Source organism: Scyliorhinus torazame, chromosome 2, assembly GCF_047496885.1.
Source record: "Scyliorhinus torazame isolate Kashiwa2021f chromosome 2, sScyTor2.1, whole genome shotgun sequence".
In the NCBI taxonomy this organism is placed as follows: Eukaryota; Metazoa; Chordata; class Chondrichthyes; order Carcharhiniformes; family Scyliorhinidae; genus Scyliorhinus; species Scyliorhinus torazame.
This window is the reverse complement of record NC_092708.1, coordinates 60,625,709-60,651,502: the sequence shown is the minus strand read 5'-3', so window position 1 is coordinate 60,651,502 and position 25,794 is coordinate 60,625,709. Positions and strand designations below refer to the sequence as shown.

General features: G+C 45.5%; 2 protein-coding genes across 9 annotated transcripts in view; one reads left to right on the top strand and one right to left on the bottom strand.

Moving 5' to 3' along the window:
- LOC140388086 (uncharacterized) overlaps window positions 1-5,023 on the top strand; it is a 63,673-nt gene extending 58,650 nt beyond the window's left edge. For 5 of the 8 annotated variants that reach the window (XM_072471757.1, XM_072471732.1, XM_072471750.1 and 2 more), the window contains 2 exons: window positions 1,328-1,368; window positions 4,126-5,023. In XM_072471757.1, coding sequence (XP_072327858.1) covers window positions 1,363-1,368; window positions 4,126-4,815 — 696 coding nt within the window. In that variant the 5' untranslated portion in view covers window positions 1,328-1,362 and the 3' untranslated portion in view covers window positions 4,816-5,023. Of the gene's footprint in view, window positions 1-1,327; window positions 1,369-3,831 lie in introns of all 8 variants that reach the window. The other 3 variants (XR_011934095.1, XR_011934093.1, XR_011934092.1) reach the window with 1 other exon arrangement.
- The window catches only part of LOC140406643 (low-density lipoprotein receptor-related protein 1B-like), a 1,956,985-nt gene that overhangs the window by 714,847 nt on the left and 1,216,344 nt on the right, over window positions 1-25,794 (bottom strand). The gene's annotated exons all lie outside the window — the stretch shown is intronic.

Here is a 25,794-nt window from a genome sequence, read left to right as displayed (position 1 = left end):
TTCTTTAATTTGCATTTCCAGTTGGTTTTTAGTCTTCCTAACCTGTAAAATATTTCTCCTTTTTACCTCTAACTGAAAGTAAATTAGAATTGGTAATGCAGCCTGGCTTTGAAAGCAGACCAAGGCAGCCAGCAGCACTGTTCAATTTCCGTACCAGCATACCCGAACAGGCGCCGGAATGTGGCGACTAGGGGCTTTTCACAGTAACTTCATTTGAAGCCTACTTGTGACAATAAGCGATTTTCATTTAATTTCATTTCAAATTACCAGCCAATGGACTTACCACGTTCCTATGACGTTACTCTTTGCTTTTCCCCACCCTTTTTACGGTGCGCCCCTCCAACCCCCCACTGTTTTAACTCTCTGGGTCAACCTCTCTCTGCACTGTTTCTTGCTCTGAAGTTGCTCTCGCTTTTCCCATTGTTTTAACTCTCCGCACTGTTTCACGTTCTGAAGTTGCTCTCCCTTTTCCCGTTGTTTTAACTCTTCGCACTGTTTCTCACTCTGAAGCTGCTCTCCCTTTTCCCGTTGTTTTAATTCTCCAGGTCCGCCTCTTTCCGGGCTGTTTCTCGCACTAACTTCTTTAACTGCCAGGAGCAACTTATGTACTGCATAATGTGAACAAAACCAGTACAACATGGGTAAAGAATTAAATGACCACAGTATGGTGCATACATTCAGCTGTTTAAAAAAAATAATAGAACAAACGAGAAGTAGCATCTGATCGTTTATGTTTTATTGGGTTACGAGGGTTAGATTTTAACTCTGTGAAAATGTTCCTGGTCAGGCACCTTACTTCTCATGGACATTTGTCCTGGTACCTCTCTGAATCAAAGTTGAATCCGATGATAAACATTTTAATTGCTAACTGAGAGATTAATCTTTGTAAATATTTTGTTGGAGGTCCTCCTGGTTTACCGCTACCCTGCTGGTTGGTTTATCTGCCAAGCTTGCATCAGAGATACTAGAGAAATAAGATTGTTTAAAATTTTTATTATATGTGGCAGCTTTTCAAACCAAAAATGTTTCCACCTATTTGTACAATTCTTCCTTTCTCCTGACTGATGTGTCACACCAGCACCCAACTTTAGACCTGCAGTTAAAAAACTTTACAGGATTTTTTTGAATGAATAATAATTTATGTTTCCACTGTGATAGTTAATATGTAACAATTTATGAGCTTGGAAATAAATATCCACTAATAAAATAATTATTCAAAGGCAGGAAAATTAGAAATAATTTGCTTCATATTGGAGGCAATTCATATTTCCATAATTGAGACATCAATTTTAACAGCTGTTAACTATGTCCATATTTCTATTTGCAGTAGTCGTCTTAAAGTAACATCTTCCTTGAATTATAATGCAGGTAAGTTATGAGATTACTTAATACAATAACCAGATTTTGATTGTGCTCAACTGAGCAAAGCTGCCAGTGCCTAAAATATGAAAGTCACTCAGCCATACGTCTGGAGACTAATGACTCCATTAGTGTTTGTCCTTTACATGCAATGGGATTTTAAAATCAAGTAAGGATGAGAGCGGAGCCAATTTGTAATAATGGAGACAGTTGTAAGGAACGCACAAAATTAAAATGGAACAAAATGTAATGCAATTCCTTCAGCATTTGAAAAAGAGAAGATAGCTCACATATTGGAAAGAAGTCCAATGAAAGACATTAATCTAACATTATGCCATGTCCTTTCTCTTTCATATGCTGGTGGGCATGCTGCTCATTTCCTATCTCTCCAATCTTGAGACAGGCTGTCTGAGGGGAGCTACTTTCATGTTCCACACAACCTATTCCAAGTATGAACACACTGTGGGGAAAAAAGCACCAGGAATGGGGTTTTCAGGCCAAGTATAATGTCCAGGAGACAAATTACTTTTCTTAAAATATAACATTTAATGTTATGCAGCTACTTTAATCATTAGGCAATTCTACACATAGTGTAAGGATCCTTTTGTAACTCCTTGTCCAATCCTTGTGTCCTTTTTAAACCCTGTCTTGCTGGCTGCTGTTTGCTGGCTGATGTTGCTGGCTGCTGTTTCAACAACTACAGACTTTTGGTTATGAATTGACCCCCCCCCCCCCCCCCCCCCAGCTGCAAGCTGCTATTTGGGCTGACCCAGGCACCCCTTGATGCAATGTGCTCTGTTGCATAGCTCGTGAAGTCATTTGGATGGACTTAGCTAGCAGCCAATCCTCTCTCCTAAAATTCCCAGATGTCTCAGCGTGACTCAAAACCCTTTAAATGATACTAAAACACACAAATAAGATGAACTAAACTTCTAGCCATGCATTTTTCTTGACACAAACCTTTAGTGTGGTTGACTCCTAATTGCCCTCTGAAATGGCCTGGCAAGTCACACAGTGCAAGGGCAATTAAGGATGGGCAATAAATTCTCACCTTGTCTGTGACACCCACATCCCATGAGTGAATTTTTAAAAATCAATGACAACATTAGACCTCCAATAAATTGTATACAATTTGTATTATTTGCAAAGCAGCACAAACTTACATCTTAATTTTTTTGAGTGTACCATGCCCTAAAATGTCCTAAAGGAAATTCTGTTCCAATATATGAGGCTACATTCAAATACATAGTTTGTTTTCTACCTAACTGTTTGCTACAGAGAATGCATTTTGTTAATGCTGTAGTCTTAACTATCTATCACTCATTAACAAGTAATTACCAATACAATATTGTATCTTTTTAAATTTAAAATGGAGAACATTGTTTTTTTAAGTGTTTCATTGAAAAAATAAGTTCAAGCATGGTGTAAGCCTGTGAATAGATTTTAATTTCATTGATAGAAATGATGAGATGGTATAATAAATATAGGCCGGGATTCCCCACTCCCTGCCGCTAAGATTTGAATCCTGATGGAACAGGGAATCACAGAATCATAGAATTTACAGTGCAGAAGGAGGCCATTCGGCCCATCGTGTCTGCACCGGCCCTTGGAAAGAGCACCCGACTCAAGCCCACGCCTCTACCCTATCCCTGTAACCCAGTAACCCCACTTACACCTGTAGAATCCTGCGGCGGGCCAAAATCAGGATTCACGCTGGGCAACAAACGGATCATGAATCTCCATGCCCACCTGCTGACCATAGCACGCTTCCCAACAGTCCAGTCAGGCTTCCCGGCCCGAACCACGGGACCATGGAAATAGCTCATTTGAGCTCACATTCTGTTTTGCATGTCATTGGCAGGCAGGGCGTGCCATTAATCAGTTAGGTGGAATTCTCTGCCACCCCCCTCCCCTATCTGAGATAGCATAGTGGTTAGCACAATTGCTTCACAGCTCCAGGGTCCCAGGTCCGATTCCCGGCTTGGGTCACTCTCTGGGAGGACTCTGCACGTCCTCCCTGTGTGTGCGTGGGTTTCCTCCGGGTGCTCCGGTTTCCTCCCACAGTCCAAAGATGTGCAGGTTAGGTGGATTGGCCATGCTAAGTTGCCCTTAGTGTCCAAAATTGCCCTTAGTGTTGGGTGGGGTTACTGGGTTATGGGGATAGGGTGGAGGTGTGGGCTTGGGTCCAAGAGCCGGTGCAGACTCTATGGGCCGAATGGCCTCCTTCTGCACTGTAAATTCTATGATGATACTCCCGCTGGCTGTTTCTCTGACCGCATTTTTCATATGAGCCTGCCTCTTTGTTCCTGAGGAAAGAACAGGTATGGGGGCTGCCCCTTCACATTCTAGGGAGCACTCCAGAACAAAGAGGCAGACTCATAAAAATAATTGCCAAGAGAAACAGCTACTTCCCTGATTTAATGGATTCCTGAATATCTATAAAAATAAACAATCTGATTCATTGCTTTGAAGTTTCAGGGAACTGCCAATCACAATGCGTTTTGCAGGCAATGGAGTGTGAATTTCAATGTAAACAATTCAGTTCAAAGCATTCAGCCTCCTAATCATACATTGTGCCTCCAATACTTCAAAAGACAATGGAATTGACTGTGTTAAAACCACTTCAAGATTTCCACCACTTTAAAGGCACATCTTTCACCTTCATCTCACAGACCTTTAAACTTGATTTACTGACAGACGTCTTCAAGGTTTTAGAGGTACAAATGAGATATTTTTCACTTTATCAACTCCAATTCAATCTATAAGTTTGCAGATGATACAACTGTGGTGGGTCGTATCACAAACAAAGATGAATCAGACTACAGAAGGGAGATAGATCACTTGGTTGCATGGTGTACTGAAAACCACATCTCTCTAAATGCTGGAAAGACTAAGGAGCTGATCATCGACTTCAGGAAGCGTAGCACGACACACATCCCCATCTGCATCAATGGCTCAGAAGTAGAGATGGTCGATAGCTTTAAGTTCCTGGGGGTCACCACCACCAACAGTCTGTCCTGGTCCACTCACATTGGTGCAACAGTCAAGAAATCCCAACAACATCTCTACTTCCTACAGAAGCTAAAGAAATTTGGCATGTCTGCATCGACTCTCACAAACATCTACAGATGTGACAGAGAGAGCATCCTATCTGGCTGCATTACAGCTTGGTATGGCAACTGCTCGGCCCAAGATCGCAAGAAACTGAAGAGTGTGGTGAACACAGCCCAACACATTACACAAACTTACCATCCTCCCATTGATTCTGTATACACCTTCCGCTGCCTCAGGAAGGAAGGCAGAATTGTCAGAGACCCCTCACACCCAGACAGTGCCCTTTTCCAGACCCTTCCATCAGCCAGAAAATACAGAAGTCTGAAGACCCGCACATCCAGACATAGGAACAGCTTCTTCCCCACAGCTACCAGACTCCTCAACGACTCTCCCTTGGGCTGATCTGTTCCCTGGAAGAACACTATTCACGACGCCCTATGCCGCTCTTGTTTGGCCTTGTTTCGCACTGTAACTAATCACTATTTGTTGATACACCACTGTCAATGTACTTTGTCGATTATTCTTTTGTCTACTATGTACGTACTGTGTACGTTCCCTTGGCTGCAGAAAAATACTTTTCACTGTATTTCGGTACATGTGTCAATAAATATCAATCAATCAATCAGGTGACTTTATTTTTTACATGCCAACATTGTTTAAAGGTTTTAGGGGTGCAGTTGAGACCATTTTCATTTTATTATTAGCCATGTGTATTTTGAGATAATGCGTGACTGTCTGAATGGTTTTGGGAAACAGATGAACATATCTGTTTGGATAGTCAGAGGCTTTTTCCCAGGGTAGAGGGGTCAATTACTCGGGGGCGTAGGTTTAAGGTGTGAGGGGCAAGGTTTAGAGGAGATGTACGAGGCAAGTTTTTTACACAGAGGGTAGTGGGTGTCATAATATACACCAGCATATCATGGTGCAGACACACACACTGATGGACACACAGTGGGACCAATCAACATACACAACACTGCAGCCAATGACCAGTGAGAGCACACGCACTATAAAGACAGGGGGCATCAGAGTATCAGAGTTCCCGCTCTTTCGAGTAGCAGCTAGCTAGGAGGACAGAGCTCACAGCCTGCAACACAGACATTCACCATGTGATGAGTGCATCGACTGGTTAGGACCAGGCAAAGGTCTTTAGTTAAAGTTAGTATCGTATTAACCCACAGTCTGAGTATGTTTAAACAGTTGATGGTTTAATAAAATAGTGTTGCACTATTTCAAGTGTTGGTGACCTGTATGTGATCCAGAACACCCAACACATCATGATACCAGGGGTGGTGGGATACTAGCACTTCTTAGACCTACTTGCAAGTGATCTGCCTTCCGCCAGCATTCCGTCATCCTGCAACATGGACAACATCAGCCCGCCGCCGCCGCTTCGCATCACTGGCAGCCTCGGGGCCAACTGGAAGATTTTCAAACAGCGCTTCCAGCTCTTCCTCGAAGCCATGGACAGGGAGGACGCCTCGGATACCAGGAAGATTGCTCTCCTCCTATCCACGGCCGGGAACCATGCCATCCACATTTTCAATTCTCTCACCTTTGCGGATTATGAAGATAAAACAAAGTTCAAGACGGTCCTCCTCAAGTTTGACACTCACTGCAGCGTAGAGGTGAATGAAAGTTTTGAGTGCTACGTGTTCCAACAGCGTTTGCAGGTTAAGGGTGAACCTTTCCAATCCTTTCTAACGCACCTCCGCATCCTTGCGCAATCTTGCAGCTACGGGCCCACCTCCGACTCCATGATACGTGACAAGATCGTTTTCGGTGTTCAGTCGGACCCCCTACGTCAGCAGATCCTCAAAGTAAAGCAACTCACCCTAGCGACCGCCATCGAGACCTGGGTCTTACATGAAAACGCCATGAGTCGGTATTCCCATATCCAAGCGGCTGAAACGGCCGGCAAGGTCCCCACGAGGCGGAACGGGTCCAAGTGATTGAGCACCTCCAGGATGAGGGCGGCCATTTCGCGCACTTTTCGCGGACTCCCATGCTTGTACGCACCAAACAAGGGGACAGCGACGTTGAGGAAAGTAATGCGCAGGTGCGCACCACGTACGACCGCACCGCGCATGCACGGTGGCGCAGCGAACGTGCTGATGTCACGAAGTGCGGCAACTGTGGCTCCGCCCATTTAAAGCGGCAATGCCCCGTAACATCTCGACAATGCCTACGATGTGGAAGACTTGGCCACTATGCTGCCTGCTGTCGAGCAGCTCAGCCTTCCAATTCATATCGCTTCAGCCAGCCTCGCAGGAATGTTCGGGCAATTCAACCCACGGTCACCGAATCCGATGCAGACCTCCCACACAGCAGTGACACCGAGGACCCGAAGGCGCCTTTTTGAGTCGGTGTTGTGACAAAAAACAGGCTGTCCCCGAAGCAAAGACACCAGCCGCTGTCGGCATACAGTATCGATCCAGACGATGAGTGGTGTGCCACCCTGACGGTCAACCGGTCCCAAATACGATTCCGCCTGGACACTGGTGCCTCCGCCAATCTCATGGCGTGGTCTGCTTTCCAAAGCCTTCATGTCAAACCAACCATTCTTCCATCGGCCTGCCAGCAATTGGACTACAATGGCAACATCATTCCTGCTACCGGCTCGTGCCAACTTGAAGTGACGCACAAGTCACGAAAAGCCATCCTTCCTTTCGAGATCGTGGGCTCCTCGAAGGACTCTCTGCTTGGCGCACAGGCGTTCAAGCTGCTGAACCTCGTTCAAAGAGTCCACTCTCTCCTCCTGTTGACACGTCTGCCTTTCAGGACGCTGACTTCAGGGCGCAACTCGACGCCATCATTGACCAGCACCGCAACGTCTTCGAAGGCATGGGCACGCTCCCATATACTTACAAGATCTTACTCAAACAGAACGCCACACCTGTGGTGCATGTACCTCGCAGAGTCCCAGCACCCCTCAAGGACCGCCTCAAGCAGCAGCTGCAGGACCTCCAAGACCAGGGAGTGATCTCCGGAGTTACGGAACCAACCGACTGGGCCAGTTCCATGGTGTGTGTAAAAAAGCCTTCCAGCGAGCTCAGAATTTGCATTGATCCCAAGGATCTGAATCTCAATATCATGAGGGAGCATTATCCAATCCCCAAGTGCGAAGAGATCACATGCGAGATGGCTCGCGCCAAACTCGACGTCTTTGGGCAGCACGGTAGCATTGTGGATAGCACAATTGCTTCACAGCTCCAGGGTCCCAGGTGCGATTCTGGCTTGGGTCAGTGTCTGTGCGGAGTCTGTACGTCCTCCCCGTGTGTGCGTGGGTTTCCTCCGGGTGCTCTGGTTTCCGCCCACAATCCAAAGATGTGCAGGTTAGGTGGATCAGTCGTGATAAATTGCCCTTAGTGTCCAACATTGCCCTTAGTGTTGGGTTGGGTTGCAGGGTTGTGGGGATAGGGTGGAGTTGTTGACCTTGGGTAGGGTGCTCTTTCCAAGAGCTGGTGCAGACTCGATGGGCCGAATGGCCTCCTTCTGCACTGTAAATTCTATGCTATGCTATGCCGCGAAAGGATTCTGGCAAATCCAGCTCGACAAATCCAGCAGGAAACTGTGTACCTTCAACGTCCCCTTTGGCAGATATTGTTACAACAGGATGCCGTTTGGAATCATATCGGCTTCAGAAGTGCTCCACAGGATCATGGAACAAATGATGGAAGGCATTGAAGGTGTTCACGTCTATGTCGATGACATAATCATTTGGTCCACCACCCCTCAGGAGCATGTCAGTCGTGTTCAAACGCATACGGGAGCAGGGCCTACGTCTCAACAGAGCCAAATGCCCCTTTGGTCAGACGGAACTCAAGTTCCCAGGGGACCACATCTCAGTTGGGTGTGCGACCGGATGCGGACAAGGTGGCTGCTATCACAGCTATGAAAATGCCAGAGGACAAGAAGGCGGTCCTCCGATTTCTGGGCATGGTCAACTTCCTAGGGAAGTTCATCCCTAACCTCGCCTCTCATACCACGGCTCTCAGGAACCTGGTCAGGAAGACGACAGACTTCCAATGGCTTCCTGCCCAAGAGCGCGAATGGAGAGAACTCAAAACCAAACTCACCACGGCCCCGGTATTGGCTTTTTTTTATCCAGCGAAAGAGACAAAAATTTTGACCGATGCCAGCCAATCTGGCATTGGGGCAGTGCTCCTGCAACGCGATGAGGCCTCATCATGGGCCCCCATTGCATATGCGTAATGTGCCATGACCCCCACGGAACAGCGCTATGCTCAGATGGAAAAGGAATGCCTGGGCCTGTTGACCGGTGTCGTCAAGTTTCATGATTATGTGTACGGCCTTCCCCAATTCACCGTTGAGACCGACCATCGCCCGCTGGTCAACATAATACAAAAAGACTTGAACGACATGACGCCTCGCCTCCAGCGCATTCTGCTCAAGCTCTGGCGATACGACTTCCAGCTGGTATACACCCCGGGCAAAGACCTAATCATTGCCGACGCTCTCTCCAGGGCAGTCAACACTCCGTGTGACCCAGCGGAATTTGTCTGCCAAGTTGACGCCCATGTAGCCTTCGTGGCCTCCAATCTACCTGCCACGGATGCACGCCTCGTCCAAATTCACCGCAAGACAGCGGCTGACCCCCTGCTACAGCGTGTCATGCGCCACCTAACAGACGGGTGGCTCAAGGGCCAATGCCCGCAATTCTACAACATCTTGATGATCTGACGGTAGTTAATGGTGTTCTCCTGAAACTGGACCGCATTGTCATCCCGCACAGCATGCGCCAGCTCGTCTTGGAACAGCTACACGAGGGCCATCTTGGTGTGGAGAATTGCCACCGACGGGCCCGAGAGGCAGGGTACTGGCCCGGCATCAATGACGACATCGCCAACACAGTGCTCAACTGCCCCACCTGTCAGTGTTTCCAGCCGGCCCAACCACGTGAAACCCTACAGCCCATGAGTTGGTCACGTCACCTTGCTCCAAGGTCGGAATCGACCTCTTCCACGCGCTGGGCAGGGACTATGTTCTGATTGTAGACTATTTTTCTAACTCCCCGGAGGTGGTACGTTTACACGACATCACATCGTCTGCAGTCATTCGTGCCTATAAGGACACCTTTGCTCGACACGGCATCCCACTCACTGTGATGTCGGACAATGGCCCCTGCTATGCGAGCCAGGAATGGTCCAACTTTGTCAACAGGTACAACTTTGTGCATGTGACATCCAGTCCCCTGTATGCCAAATCCAACGGCAAAGTGGAGAAGGGCGTCCACATAGTAAAACGGCTCCTCTGCAAGGCTGCCGATGCGGGATCCAACTTCTACCTCGCCCTGCTGGCCTATCACTCGGCCCCACTGTCCACTGGCCTGTCGCCAGCCCAGCTGCTCATGGGTCGCACCCTGAGGACGACGGTGCCATCCATTCACGTCCCAGACCTCGACCACGTTCCGGTCCTTCAACGAATGCAACTGTCTCATGCACAGCACAAGGCGGCTCATGGCGCCCGTGCAGCTGATCTCCCTGCTCTGGCTCCAGATGACAATGTCCGCATCCACCTTCCAGATGGTGGCTGGTCTGCAACTGCTGTGGTTCTTCGGCAGGTGGCTCCCCACTCGTTCCTGGTTCGTCTGCAGGACGGCTCCATTCCGCGCCGCAATCGACATGCCCTTCGTCTCGTTCCGCGCTCGCTACGTGATCCTCCACCATTGCCACGCCCTCCTGTTGCCCCTGACCTGGACTATGCTGAGATTCCGGTCACTCTGCATCCTCCTCACTCTGACGCAGTCCAGCTCGCTCCTCAGCCGACGGCTGCCGACCCACCCTTGAGGTGGTCAACCAGAATTTGTCGCCCACCTCAGAGACTTAATTTGTGAACTTTGTGGACTTTTGGACTATATGATCTGTTCTGTTCTTCAGTTTAATCATTCAAGTGGTTTGTATATAGTGTTCATCTCGTTATTCTTGTGACACACTGTTTTTCTGCACCAGGCACCTTCCCATGTAAATAGCTTAGTTTTTATGTACATAGTCCTGTAAATATTTCGCACACACATAATCAGGAACATTCACCATACTCTATTTATTGTCACGCAGGCACATTTTTTTATAAAAGGAGGGACGTCATAATATACACCAGCATATCATGGTGCAGACACACACACTGATGGACACACAGTGGGACCAATCAACATACACAACACCGCAGCCAATCACCAGTGAAAGCACACGCATGATAAAGACAGGGGGCATCAGAGTTCCCGCTCATTCGAGTGGCAGGGAGGACAGAGGACAGAGCTCACAGCCTGCAACACAAACATTCACCATGTGCTGAGTGCATCGACTGGTTATGACCAGGCAAAGGTCTTTAGTTAAAGCTAGTATCGTATTAATCCACAGTCTGAGTATGTTTAAACAGTTGATGGTTTAATAAAATAGAGTTGCACTATTTCAAATGTTGGTGACCGGTATGTGATCCAGAACACCCAACACATCAGTGGGTGCCTGGAACTCACTGCCGGAGGAGGTGGTGAAAGCAGGGTCGATAGTGACGTTTAAGGGGCATCTTGACAAATACATGAATAGGATGAAAATAGAGGGATACGGACCCCGGAAGTGCAGAAGATTTTAGTTTAGACGGGCCAGCATGATCGGCACAGGCTTGGAGGGCCGAAGGGCCTGTTCCTGTGCTGTAATTTTCTCTGTTCTTTGTTTGTTCACACTTTCTCTTAATTATGTGAAAATTTTAACTTTTACATAGTGAGTGACTACTTAATGGGTTTAAACGCTGCATAGGGAGAGCAGTCAATGGAGCCCGATCCCAGGGAAAACCCCTGTTCCGAGACCCTCCAGCACAAACGTTGACCTCCCACCACCCATGAAAGGCACCCTTTGACACCCTGGCAGCAATTATTGGGTGCTTCTTACCACCTTGCCACTTCTCAATCTGCAATGACTCAGGTTGGTACTGCCAAGTTGCAGGGTCTGAAGGGGGTTCTGAGGGGGGGCTGAAGTGGGGCCTAGGGAGATCAAGAGGGGTTGTGAGAGGGGGGGGGGCATTGTCAGAGCTTAGGATGGACTGGTGCCCTGCCTGCAGTTGGCAGGGAGGGCTTGGGGGGCTGGCGGGGGGGAAGCGGCTACTGCAGCAGCTCATGGAGATTGGAGCACTTTTTAAAAAGGGCAATGCGTTCTCAGAGGTGTGGGACCTGCCTGAGAGATTACGTCCCGCCCCTCCAAGTTGCAGTGAGGATCCCGGTGGGCCATGGAAAGGCATAAAAAACCTGATTCCCAAAAAACATTTTTCGACGTACTAAGGAATGGTATGTTCCTAACACTCGAGGGGACCAGGTGAGATTCTCCACTGGCTGGAGCACTTTGACCCCCGAACTGCTTAATCACAGGAGACACAAAGAAAATGACTACGTTTTAATCACAAGTGTCCAGGAGTGCAAGAATTACAGAAATCAACACCATGAAGGTCAGATCAGTGCACCACCAAGTGTACCTTGACAGCCTCATTAACTCAAAAAGAACATAATTTATCTGACATAAAGTCAATTGTGTCATTCTATGGTGCAGTGCAGTCATCGTCTCTTCTAAAGTTGTGCTGTATGAATAGTGCCATGTTAAGAGTTAGGGTGAGGGTGGTTGATTGCTATACTGAGGAAAAGTTAATTATTGCGATACTGTTAGTAAATGTAAATTCCAATTTAGTGTCAATCATTGACAATTTTGTACTCTGGATCAGTATCTATTTATAACTGAACTTAATTTGAATGAAACTCTTTACTTCAAAGCTAAAGCTTGAAATTGTAGAAGGCTTTATCCAGAAATATAGACAAGATTCAGATCAAGGTGGCAGAGGTAAAAGGAAAGAATTCTAATACTCAACAGATCCAACCATCAGAATGAATTTCTCTAGTTCTAGATAAAAAATAAAAGTACATATTCAAAACTGCTCCACATGTGACATTAATGACAATCATAATGGGTATAAAGAGAACGTGGAGACTAAGCAGTGCTTCTGTTATAACTGTGAAGTAACAGCAGGCATTCCTATGAGGAAAACCTTTCAAAGAAAACATAACACCTCTTGCTTGCCTTATACTCCTTACTCATTTTTTGTGGTACCCAAGTGAGTGAAAATGAATTGTGTATATATTCCTTTTAAAAAAGGTTATATGGGTACAAACATACGTAATATTTCTTGAGAATATAAGAATGTAAGAAATAGAAACAGGAGTTGTCCATTCAGCTCCTCAAACCTGGCCTGTCACATGGCTTCATGGTTGATCTGATTGTGGCTTCAAATCCCCATTCCTGCATGGGTAACACGGTAGCTCAGTGCTTAGCATGGTTGCTTCACAGCGCCAGGGTCCCAGGTTCGATTCCCGGCTTGAGTCAGTGTCTGTGTGGAGTCTGCACATTCTCCCCGTGTCTGCTTGGCTTTCCTCCGGGTGCTCCGGTTCCTCCGACAGTCCAAAGATGTGCAGGTTAGGTGGATTGGCCATGATAAAATTGATCTTACTGTCCAAAAAGGTTAGGTGGGGTTACTGGTTTACAGGGATAGCGTGGAGGTGTGGGCTTAAGTGAGGTGCTCTTTCCAAGGGCTGGTGCAGACTCAATGGGCTGAATGGCCTCCTTCTGCACTGTAAATTCAATGTTCTGTGTTCTATGTGCTATCCCCATTACCATGATTCCCTTGTAGATTGAAAACCTGTCAACTCAGCCTTGGGCATATTCAATGACCCAGCCGCCAGATAAAAACATTCCAAAGATTAACCACCGCTGAAAGAAGGAATTTTCCATAAATTGGTGTGAAATGGGAAATCGCCTATTCTGAAACTGTGCCCCCTAGTTCTGTATACCACCAAAGCTAATGGGCTGGATTCTCTGTCATCGGCATGCTCCACTTTGCCCGCAGCCTGGAAGTTTCCCAACGGTGTGGGGCTGCACCACGATGAGAAACCCCATTGACCAGCCGGTGAAACAGAGCATCCTGCCGGCGTGCTGAACCAGAAATCTGGCGCAGCCGGATGAAGAAACCCGCCCAATGTTTCCCACTCAGTCTTAGAGTAATTGAATTGTATTGTGAACGTATTTTGAAGCAAATGTAATTGGTTTGCCTTTTTGCAGTATGCATGCTCCCAGACTTTATTTCTGAGCCATCCATCTCCAATGTAGTTGTTTCCCTGCTATTGTAAAATTGCAATGTTGATGCGTCTGGTGATGAAAATGTCAATGCTTCAAAGAGGTATTGATGGTTTTTGTGCCACAAGAAAGGCACATCCATTTTCAACAATTCCTTTAGCGAGTGTGAGTTTTGAGTGAATTGGGAATGTCTGGAGACAGGACATTAAAGAGACCGAGACAGCTTTAAAGATCAATCTTATCTTTTTTTTTTAAATTTAGAGTACCCAATTATTTTTCTCCAAAGGGGCAATTTAGCATGGTCAATCCACCTAACCTGCACGTCTTTGGGTTGTGGGGGTGAAACCCACGCAGACACAGGGAGAATGTGCAAATTCCACACAGTGACCCAGAGCTGGGATTCGAACCCGGGTCCTCAGCGCCCTAGTCCCAGTGCGAACCACTGCACCACATGCCGCCCCAAGATCAATCTTATCTTGAGGAGTTGGCATGTCTTTAATATTCTTTGTTTCACTTGTATCAGGGCATATGCAGCACTGGAATAAATAAAACTTATCAGCTTCACGTTGATGCCACATTTCAGACTGCTGAGAACCAATCCTTCACTATGTGCCACTTGCATCAATAAGTAAGAACTCTTACAACACCAGGTTAAAGTCCAACTGGTTTGTTTTGAATCACTAGCTTTCAGAGCGCAGCTCCTTCATCAGGTGAAAGCTAGTGATTTGAAACAAATCTGTGCATGAATAAGTGCAGATTGTGGTCAAGTTCTTACCTTGTTCTTCCCAGAAAGGCGATTTAATCAAGAATACAGATGCACCCTGGCACAGTACATGTAATGCAGCTGATGTGAGCTTGAAAGAGATCCTGGCTAACGGATAACCCAAAAGGAGGTAACTGAAAACAGTATTATCGGAATAGGGTATGAAATGTAATGAGATCTTGAAACTTTTCCATGAGATTTACTGACCAGCAGCCAGGTTTGCATCATGCTCGAGAAGAATTTTGCACCTACTACTTTTGGTGGAGGGGAAGGCATCATACAATCCACCTGCCCTTCACCCAGATTAGCATATCATGGTGCAATCACACACGCACTGATGGACAGGCAGTTGGACCAACCAGCACACACATAACATCGCAGCCAATCACCAGTGAGAGCACACGCACTATAAAACAGGGAACACCACAGTTCCCGCTCATTCTACCAGGAGATCATAGAATTTACAGTGCAGAAGGAGGCCATTCGGCCCATCGAGTCTGCACCGGCTCTTGGAAAGAGCACCCCACCCAAGGTCAACACCGCCACCCCATCCCCACAACCCCACCCAACACCAAGGGCAACTTTGGACACTAAGGGCAATTTATCATGGCCAATCCACCTAACCCGCACATCTTTGGACTGTGGGAGGAATCCGGAGCACCCGGAGGAAACCCACGCACACACGGGGCGGATGTGCAGACTCTGCACAGACAGTGACCCAAGCCAGAATCGAACCTGGGACCTTGGAGCTGTGAAGCAATTGTGCTATCCACAAGGCTACCGTGCTGCCCCAAAGAAAATACCCAAGGTTCAGGCAGGGAAGAAATGAAATTTGCTTATTGTCACAAGTAGGCTTCAAATGAAGTTACCGTGAAAAGCCCCTAGTCGCCACATTCCGGCGCCTGTTCGGGGAGGCTGTTACGGGAATTGAACCATGCTGCTGGTCTGCTTTCAAAGCCAGCGATTTAGCCTTGTGCTAAACAGCCCCTGAGATAGCTCAGAGCACAGAGCTCACAGCGTGCCACTCAGCCATAGACCATGTGCTGAGTGCCTCACTAAGATAGTAATAGGGCTGGGTCCACAGGTTAGCTGGTGAAGCACGTACCCAAGCCAGCAGTTAGTTGTAACCGTTGTTAAGACAATAAAACAGAGTTGTACCATCTACAGCCGTGTTGGATCATTTGTGCAGCAGAACACCCAACCGACATGATACCAGTAGTGGAAGTTAACCAGCGACTGTGAGACCTACCTGCACCCTTTCATAAATCCGGCATCCTGCTCCATGGAAAACATCAGCCCACCGCAGCCGCTCCGAATCGCTGGTAATCTCAGCGTAAACTGGAAGCTGTTTAAACAGCGCTTCCAGCTCTTCCTAGAAGCCACAGGCAGGGAGAATGCATCGGACGCCAGGAAGGTCGCCCTCCTCCTCTACACAGCGGGGCAACACGCCATCCGCATCTACAACTCCCTGGCATTCGCGGAAGGCGAGGACAAAACAAAATATAAGACGGTGCTTCTCAAGTTCGACGAACACTTCAGTGTGGAAGTCAATGAGAGCTTTGAGAGGTACCTCTTCCAGCAGTGCTTGCAGGGTAAGCATGAGCTTTTCCAATCTTACTTGACACACCTCCGTATCCTCGCACAGTCCTGCGGCTATGAGGCCACCTCCGACTCCATGATACAGGATCAGATAGTTTTTGGGGTCATCTCGGACACCCTACGCCAGCAGCTCCTAAAAATAAAGCGCCTCGAGACCTGCGTCCTCCATGAGAACGCGACCAGCCGGTACACCCAAATACAGGTGGCCAAAACGGCACGGCACGGGTCCTACGAGGCGGAGCGGGTCCAGTCGATCGAGTTCCTCCCGGCCCGCGGCCTGGATGAGGGCGGCCATTTTGCATGCTTTCCGAGGCCTCCCGCGCTTGTACGCACCAAAAGAGGGGACGTTGACGCAGAGGGACATGATGCGCAGGCGCGCTCTACGCAGAACCGCACCGTGCATGCGCGGTGGAGCAACGAACGCCATGACGTCACGACGTGCGGCAACTGTGGCTCCGCCCACTTAAAGCGGCAATGTCTGGCCAAAGCGCGACAATGCCTCTGCTGTGGCAGGATGGGCCACTACGCTGCCTGCTGTCGAGCAGCTCAACCTGCCAACTCCCAACAATTCCGCCAGCCTCGCAGGGACGTGCGGGCGATTCAGCCCCCCTACACAGAGTCATATCCAGACAGTATGCAGACCAGCGATACCGAAGACAGGGAGCCCTTCCGCATTGCGCTAATCCACAAGAACCGGATGTCCTCAAGTCGGAACCACCAGCCGCTGCCGGTTCACAGCATTAATCCGAGCGATGAGTGGTGTGCTACCCTAACGGTCAACCCGAATTCGTCGCCCACCTGAGAGCATTGACTTATAAGCCTGTTAGCACATTGGACTCACTGAATTGTTTCACAGTACTGTTAACGAGTTTCTTTTCTTGTCGTTCATTGTTCCAGAAGTTTTCTCTCCTCATTTGCTGATTGCATTTGTTCTGTTATTGGTACAACCTCGTTGCTCTGTTGCACCTGACACCTTCCTCTGTACATAGTTTAGCCTCAGGTACATGTTGTAAATATTGCACACACATGCTCAGATGCACTCAGTACACATTTCTATTTATTAGCATGTAGGCACATATCCTTGTGAAAGGGCGGGATGTCATGATATCCAAATCAGCATATCATGGTGCAATCACACACACACTGATGGACAGGCAGTTGGACCAACCAGCGCACACATAACATCGCAGCCAATTACCAATGAGAGCACACGCACTATAAAACAGGGAACACCACAGTTCCCGCTCATTCTACCAGGAGATAGCTCAGAGCACAGAGCTCACAGCGTGCCACTCAGACATAGACCATGTGCTGAGTGCCTCACTAAGATAGTGATAGGACTGGGTCCAATGGTTAGCTGGTGAAGCACGTACCCAAGCCAGCAGTTAGTTGTAACCGTTGTTAAGACAATCTACAGCCGTGTTGGATCATTTGTGCAGCAGAACACCCAACACGACAGCCCTGAGGCCTGTTGAGGTTTGTAAGTGACACGGCAAGATGCAGGCAAGGCAGTTAGCCTGGCGGTTTCCAGTGGAGGCCTAATGTCAGGCAGGAAGGTGGGGCAACCTCCTTCAGGAAATTCCCTGCGTCATCCTCCAAGATCAAAGCCTCCCTTTAACTCTGCCCACCAGCCTCTCAAAGCTGCCCCCATTGTGCTGGACTCTGCCAGTCAAATCTGTCTGAAATCCGTCACTCTTTTTCTCAGGGACTGCCTGTAATTCCAGCAGTGGCCACCACTCAACACTGGTGCTGCTTGTTTGACAGAGCTGCTGGCTAATCAGATTGTCTGGCAGCTTTCTCATCAGGATGTAATAATAACAATAATAATCGCTTATTGTCACAAGTAGGCTTCAATGAAGTTACTGTGAAAAGCCCCTAGTCGCCACATTCCGACGCCTGTTTGGGGAGGCTGGTACAGGAATTGAACCCGCGCTGCTGGCCTTACTCTGCATTGCAAGTCAGCTGTTTAGGCCACTGTGCTAAACCAACCTCTGTTCTCCGAGATGGAGGAGAAAGTTTCGCTCTGAAGTATGTATGGCTGCTCTGTGCATAACATTATAGTGGTGCAGCGGGTTTCCAGTGAGCTGGCCGATAACTGACTTTTCGGTCGGTGTGGAAAGGTAATACAGCATCCTGTTTTTTGATCGTGCTCATTTTGAGGGACGAGACTGGAGGACACAGACATCTTAGTTCCGTCAGTATCTTATTTAAGTATAGGAAACTGGGTAGTTAGTATAATCCATGTACTGTCATGCAAGGGGGCCAAGTGGTTTACCTCTTGATTGGTTTAGCAAGAGCCATGAGAAAAAACAATAGTATTAAATTAAATTGCCTTCAGGTGTATTTTATATTTAGTATGTATTATTGCAAAATCATTTGTTATTGACAAAAGTGCTGACATCAAGAGCCCAAAAATGGTACTAATTTATACGTTTTTAAAGTACAAAAGAATAGAAAAACAGAAATCCAATCTTTCTGTCTGATCAGATTATTCAACTGTATTTCTGAATCGAAAAGTTCCATACTTTGTATTTATGAAGTAACATTTTGATAGCAGCTTAGAGAATGATTCTCTCTCCTTCAGCATAATCATTTGTAATGCTTTCTCCACTGTCGGGTGCCTGACCCAAGGCTTCTTCCTTTGTTAGAGTGTGTTCCGTGGTGTCAGATAGCTCATCCAACATTGACTGGACAGTGCAGGATTAATTCTGATACTTATGTTACAAAATGCATGTCACTTTGTCTGTTTTCACCCAATCAAAAGCCTCTTGTATTCCCTTTATGCTCAAATTCCATTCAGAGAATTCCAAACTGCTTGTCTCGAAATGTAACTTCCTCATGAGAGGGAGAGACAGAAACCTTTAAATTCCTTTTGTGTCATTCTCCTCCATATCTCATGCAGTCATGGAATGATCTTGCTCACAGTTTGTGAGGATCACACTGCGAGGGCACTCGACCAGGCCCCCGAACGTGAACTTACTCCTGAGCCCAATTAAAATTAAATATGCATAACCCAGGTGCATACGGACATCTCAGGATCACACTGTTGGCAGCAGCCAAGAAAATAAAAGGAAATTGAATGCTTCCTGGTCCTTATCGGCAGCTCTATCGTTTAAAGCCAGATAGGGTTTCAGCCACGTGGGAGAGCCAGGACGATTTTGCTTTATTGCAGATCTTGGAGCTGTATTACTATCAAGATACCTGCTTTTGAATAATGTCAAGTTTTTAAATAATATATGCACGCTGGAAGCTGTGATTTGCATGCTGGCAATGGTAACATTTATTTCAAGTTTCTATTCCTTTGAAATGCATTTTGCTTTTGCGCCATGGTTGAGCCGACAAATGTTCCCCGAGGAGTGGCTGTTGCTGACAAGTCGAGCATGTATTACTCATATACGGCTTTGAGAACTTACATCAATGATGTCCAAAGAGAATGTATATTAAAGATGCATTCAGTTTGGAAGCTTCATTCTTACAAGAAAAATGCTATGTACAAAAACAACATGAACGGTCTGCGTAGTATTGCTCTCATTGCTCTGTTCAAGCTCTGGCTTTCAGGCTGTCCTAGCAATAAAAGCACTGCCTTTATTTTCACTGAATTTAAAAAACAATTAAGTCAGTATACATGGAGAGGGATTCAGCGTTGCGTTAGCCCTGGGTGCAAATCCCATTATGGCTGCTGAATCTTGCAAGAGGGCAAAAGCAAGATTTGCACCGGTGAGATTTCTGATCATGGTCTTCCCAGGTCCCCCCTGATGATGGAATCAGAGTCATGCTCAGCAAGGACGCGGACCTGATTTGTTTGAATTTGAATCATTATCATGTGTGGTGATATGTTGGTGAATGATATTGTACATAGTCAGCAAGTGACCTCCAACCAGCTGGTGGCGTCAGACCTTGGTCATGCGACGTGGGGCACTCAGAAGTTGGTGATAGGACGTACAATAGGACAGTTGCACACAGTAGTTCCCAAGTAACTTTCTCTGTATACATCTATTTCTGTTAGTTATCCTTCCATGTGTTTGACAATAAATGATCGTGCTAGTTGAACACATATATATTCTGTGTGTATCCTCATGAAAGGTAGCATCACAGAACACAACATGGTACCAGGAGTGCTGAACATTTAAAGGTGACTGCAGAAACTAAGAAATAATACCGGCCGAAGAACAAAATAAATGGAAGATTCTTCAGCCGACCTGGTGAACTGTAGCTAACTGCATTTCCACACAGCGAACAACAGTGAAGCTTGAGATGGAAGGTTTAAAGGCACCCCACCAGGTTCAAGTAGACAAATACTGGCGCATTTTCAAACAACAGTTTGGACTCTATGTCTCAGCCCTTGGCCTCCAGGTGCAGCCTGATGGGAGGTGCATTGCATTGTTGCTCACAGTAGCAGATCCTCAAGCAATCACAATCTACAATACCTTCGCTTTTGTCAGCGCAGAGTGTTATGGGCGAGGCATTTTTAGAACCCCAAAATGTATCCTGGAGTTCAACCAACCTCTCCCTTTAATGGATTTGTTGCTTTTCCTAGCACATGGCTTTTTCCCCAGGTGTGGGATCACAATTATGGACACGTTGGTTTTTAAACACAAAACACTGTTTATTCCATGAACTCAACCAAACATCCTAAATAAACATTGGTTCTCTTAACACCCCTTACTTCAAAGATAACTCAGAAAATATTACAACAATAAATAATTCCTTAAAATGTTCCTTCACACTTCCAAGAGACTGAACACCTTAAAACAATATGACATCAGGTTAAAGGTTTTACTATTATGAGTTTAAATCACCCAAATGATCCAGAGACGGTCTTTTATGGCAGACATCACAGCAAATCCAGCTCACTGCAAAACACAGACACTCACAAGCTCTTTTCAAACTAACTGCAGCTCTTTGGAAACACACAGACACACACCAGCTCTTTTTCAATACTGCCAAACTAAACTTCAAAATGGCTGACCTGACCTTAGCTCCACCAACTCTCTGACATCACTCTTTTCTTAAAGGTACATTGCTTGAACATCCATGTCTTAAAGGTACCCTCACATGACACCTCCCGCAACAAAAAACAATAAACAATCAACTTCAAGATGGTTTCATTTTTCACTTTTGCACCATCCACTAAGAAATGTACACAGTAAATATGCCTTTTTGTTTTAAAAAAAACAACAACACATGCAAACAGGTATAATAATATAGTCCATTTTTCTTTGTTCTTCTTCCTCCAACCAAAATCATTCTCGATTGGCAGTCTCTTTGAACAAAGTCTCTGCACGATCCGTCCATTCCTCTACTCCTCGGCATTTCTCTTTAGAATCAGATACTTTAGTTCAATCTGACCACAGAGTACCTTGCAATTCTCCAATACAGAAACATTGGTGATCACCGCTTTCATGCAGTCAAATGCCTGTTGAAAGTCCGCTGTCCATTGAAATTTTTTACGTTTCTTCAGCAATTCCATCAGTGGAGTAATCATGCCACAAAACTTTTGCACAACTGTTCGATCAAATCCATTTATGCTAAGAAATTGCATTATTTCCCTTCGTCTTGAGGATAACGGAAACTCCGCAAGGAAAGTGATTCGGGCATCTCAAAACTCACTTTCGGCCAGGTTCATCACCAAACCCGCCTCCTGAAGTCGATCGAAGAACTCTATACAATGTTTTAAATGTTCTTTCCATGTCTGGAAGTTGTAAATAAAAGCAGATTGTCCCACTTTCTCCATGCAATCCTTCAATGGTGGAATAGGATAAGAGTCGGCTCTTGTAACTTTCGATAATTCATTCCCCTTTCGATAGTCCACACACAATCATTGGGTACCGTCTCGTTTAGGTACTATCACAATGGGTGAGCTCCATTGGCTGCAACCCACTTCAATTATGCCATTCTGCAGCATACTCTCACTCTCTCTGTTAATCTGTGCCAATTTTAAAGGATTACGTCTATATGGATGTTGTTTGATAGGAACAGCATTTCCTACATCTACATCATGTATAGCCATTTTAGTACTTCCCAATTTATCTCCACAAATAGGCCCATGTGATATCAATAACTCTTTCAGGTCAGTTCGTTTTTCCTCTGGAAGGTAACTTAACAATTCATCCCAATTTTTAAGAACATCCTCATTTTCCAATTTAATTTGAGGTATGTCAAATTCACAGTCATCTGGATTTGGTTTGTCACTTTGAGTGAGAATCATTAAAACCTCCTTTTTCTCTCCTTCCCTTTCAAAGTACCTTTTAAGCATATTCACATGACACACTCGGTGAGTCTTCCTTCTATCTGGTGTTTTTACCACATAATTCACCTCACATAATTTCCTTTCAATCTGATACAGTCCACAAAACCTAGCTTTTAAAGGCTCCCCTACCACTGGTAACAACACTAAAACTTTATCCCCACTGGCAAAACTACGAACTTTGGATTTCTTGTCCGCGACCCGTTTCATCACATTTTGTGCAACTTTCAAATGTTGTCTAGCCAATTCACCTGCTCTATTTAATCATTCCCTAAAATTTGACACGTAATCCAATAGTGTAATTTCCGATTTCTCACCCATCAATTTTTCCTTAATCAATTTAAGTGGTCCTCTTACCTCAGGAACAAAATTTAGTTCAAAAGGACTAAATTTGAGACTCGTTAGGTGCATCCCTAATTGCAAACATTACGAATGGGATTCCTTTATCCCAATCCTCTGGATAATCTTGACACTACGCCCTCAACATTGTCTTTAATATCTGATACCACCTTTCTAACGCTCCCTGCGATTCTGGATGGTACGCAGTTGACTTAAATTGTTTTATTCCTAAGCTATCCATAACTTCTTTGAATAACTTTGAAGTAAAATTTGTTCCTTGATCCGATTGAATTTCTGTGGGTAGTCCATATCTAGTAAAGAATTTAAGTAACTCCTCCACAATCCTTTTAGCTGTAATATTACGTACTGGAATGGCCTCTGGAAACCTAGTAAACACATCCATTATCGTCAAAAGGTATTGATTCCCACCTTTGGTTTTAGGAAGCGGTCCTACACAATCGATTAGGACCCTTGTAAAAGGTTCCTCAAATGTTGGAATGGGTATTAAGGGCACTGGTTTTATCACTGCTTGAGGTTTCCCTTTTACCTGACAAGTGTGACATGATTGACAAAATTTAACGACATCTTTATGTAGTCCAGGCCAATAAAAATGTTTCTGGATTTTAGCTTAAGTTTTCCTTATTCCCAAATGACCTCCCACTGGTACCTCATGTGCAACTCGCAACACCTCCTTTCTATACCCTACTGGCAATACTACTTGATGAACTTCTGCCCACTTTTCATCCGCCTGCATATGTATAGGTCTCCATTTTCTCATCAAGACATCATTTTTATGGTAATAACACTCTGGTATACTCTCAGATTCCTCTTCTGTATATGCTTTCTGATATATCCGTTTTATTTCTACATCTTTCTGTTGTAACTCCGCCAATTTTCCTGAACTAAAAATATCCGCCTCATCCTCCACCTGTTCTTGTTCTTTTTCAATCATCTGGTCAAAAATCATTTCTGATAATTGCACTTCAACTTCATCTTCACTCTTTGATTTCTCCTCTTGTCTTAACCTGTGACTTTGTGACCTTGTTACTACACAATCTGGAAAAATCCTAGGATATTCGTCCTTCAACACTTCAGTTGACTGATTTTCCACTGGCTTATCAACCACAGTAGGCATCACTCCCACCTGCGATCCAGCTATATCATTACCCAAGATAAACTGTATTCCTGGACAATATAGTTTATCTATTACTCCTGCTACCACTTCACCACTCTTCACTGGATTTTCCAACCTTACCTTAGATAATGGAACGCTATTCCTCTCACCCTGAATTCCACATATCACCACCTTTTCTGGCAACATTCTTCCCAAGCTACATTATTCCTCATCTCTTACCATTAAAGATTGACGAGCCCCTGTATCTCTTAAAATTGTAACTTCTTTACCTGCTCCTCCTGATACACATGAGTAAACTTTAACCACACAAGTAAATTCTTTAAAGACATCTGGTACCTTCTTAACAGTTACCTCTTGAACAGGCTGTACAATCATTTGCACCTCCTTCGCTTCCCTTGGGCTTTCCTTTCCCACTCTAACAAACCCCAGTGTCTTATCCTATTTTACCACATCAGCCTTCCCAGTGCTTTTCTTCAACCACCAACACTGTGACTTTACATGGTCTAGTTTATTACAGTGAAAACATCTGAAACTTTTCATTTCTTTTCCACCCTCCTGGATTTCGTTTTTAATCTGAGGTACACTCTCTTTATTGTCTCCCATCAGATCACCTTTACCTTTACCACTTGAGTATTTCTCATGTTCCCAGTTTCTATCCCTCACCGGCTGAAACTGATGTCGGAAACCAATCTTTGATTTATGAACTAATTCATAATCATCTGCCATTTCCGCTGCTAATCTCGCAGTTTTGACGCCCTGTTCTTCCACATGAGTTCTCACTACACAGGAATTGAATTTTTAAACTCCTCCAAAAGTATAATTTCTCTGAGAGCTTCATACGTTTGGTCTATTTTCAAAGCCCTTATTCACTTATCAAAATTACTCTGGTTGAGCCTTTCATACTCCATGTATGTTTGACCAAATACTGTCCTTAAATTTCTAAACCTTTGTCTGTAAGTTTCAGGCACTAGCTCATATGCACTTAAGATGGATTTCTTCACCTCCTCATACGTACCAGATATCTCCTCCGATAGTGATGCAAACACTTCGCTAGCTCTACCTACCAGCTTTGTTTGAATCAGTAATACTCACATGTCCTGTGGCCATTTCATTTGTTTAACTACCTTCTCAAATGAAATGAAAAAGGCTTCCACTTCCTTCTTGTCAAACCTTGGCAATGCTTGGACATATTTAAATAGATTTCCACCAAGCCTTTGACTTTGACGCTCTTTCACACTATCCTCATCATTATCATTAAACTGTACGTTTCCCGTTACGTCTGCCAATCTTAACTGATTGTCATGTTTCATGGCCATTCGGTAGCCTTGGGATAGCACAATTGCTTCACAGCTCCAGGATCCCAGGTTCGATTCCGGCTTGGATCCCTGTCTGTGCGGAGTCTGCACATCCTCCCTGTGTGTGCGTGGGTTTCCTCCGGGTGCTCCGGTTTCCTCCCACAGTCCAAAGATGTGCCGGTTAGGTGGATTGGCCATGATAAATTGCCCTTAGTGTCCAAAATTGCCCTTCGTGTTGGGTGGGATTACTGGGTTATGGGTATAGGGTGGCAGTGTTGACCTTGGGTAGGGTGCTCCTCCCAAGAGCCGGTGCAGACTCGATGTGCCGAATGACCTCCTTCTGCACTGTAAATTCTATGATTTATGATCATGATTTTCTGAAGTTCAAACTCCCTCTCTTTATCTTTTTCCCTGATCTGTATCTCCCTTTCTTTTTCTTTTTGTTCAGCTAGGGCTATTCTTTCTTTTCTCCTTTCTTCTCACTCCTTTTCTTTTTCCTCTCTCTCTCTTTCTCTTTCTTTTCCTCTTTCTCTCTTTCTCTTTTTTTTTCCTCTCTCACTCTCGTATTCCAGCCGCTTTAATTCTTTCTCAGGTTCCATTTGTTTAATTTGCAACTGAATTTTTGCCATTTCCAATGAGTCAAACTCTATCTCAGGCAACTTTAAATGCTTAACCACCGCCATAATTACCTCATCTTTTCGTATTTTGTCAGGTAATGTTAACTGCAATGTTCTTGCCAAATCTAACAGTCTGCTTTTCGTTTCTATCCGTAAAGTACTACGTGTGGCATTCTCCATCCTCAAAAACCTCTGAGCCTCTGAAAGAGCCATTGTTCACAACACTCTCCCCACTTAAACTAAAATACCACACCG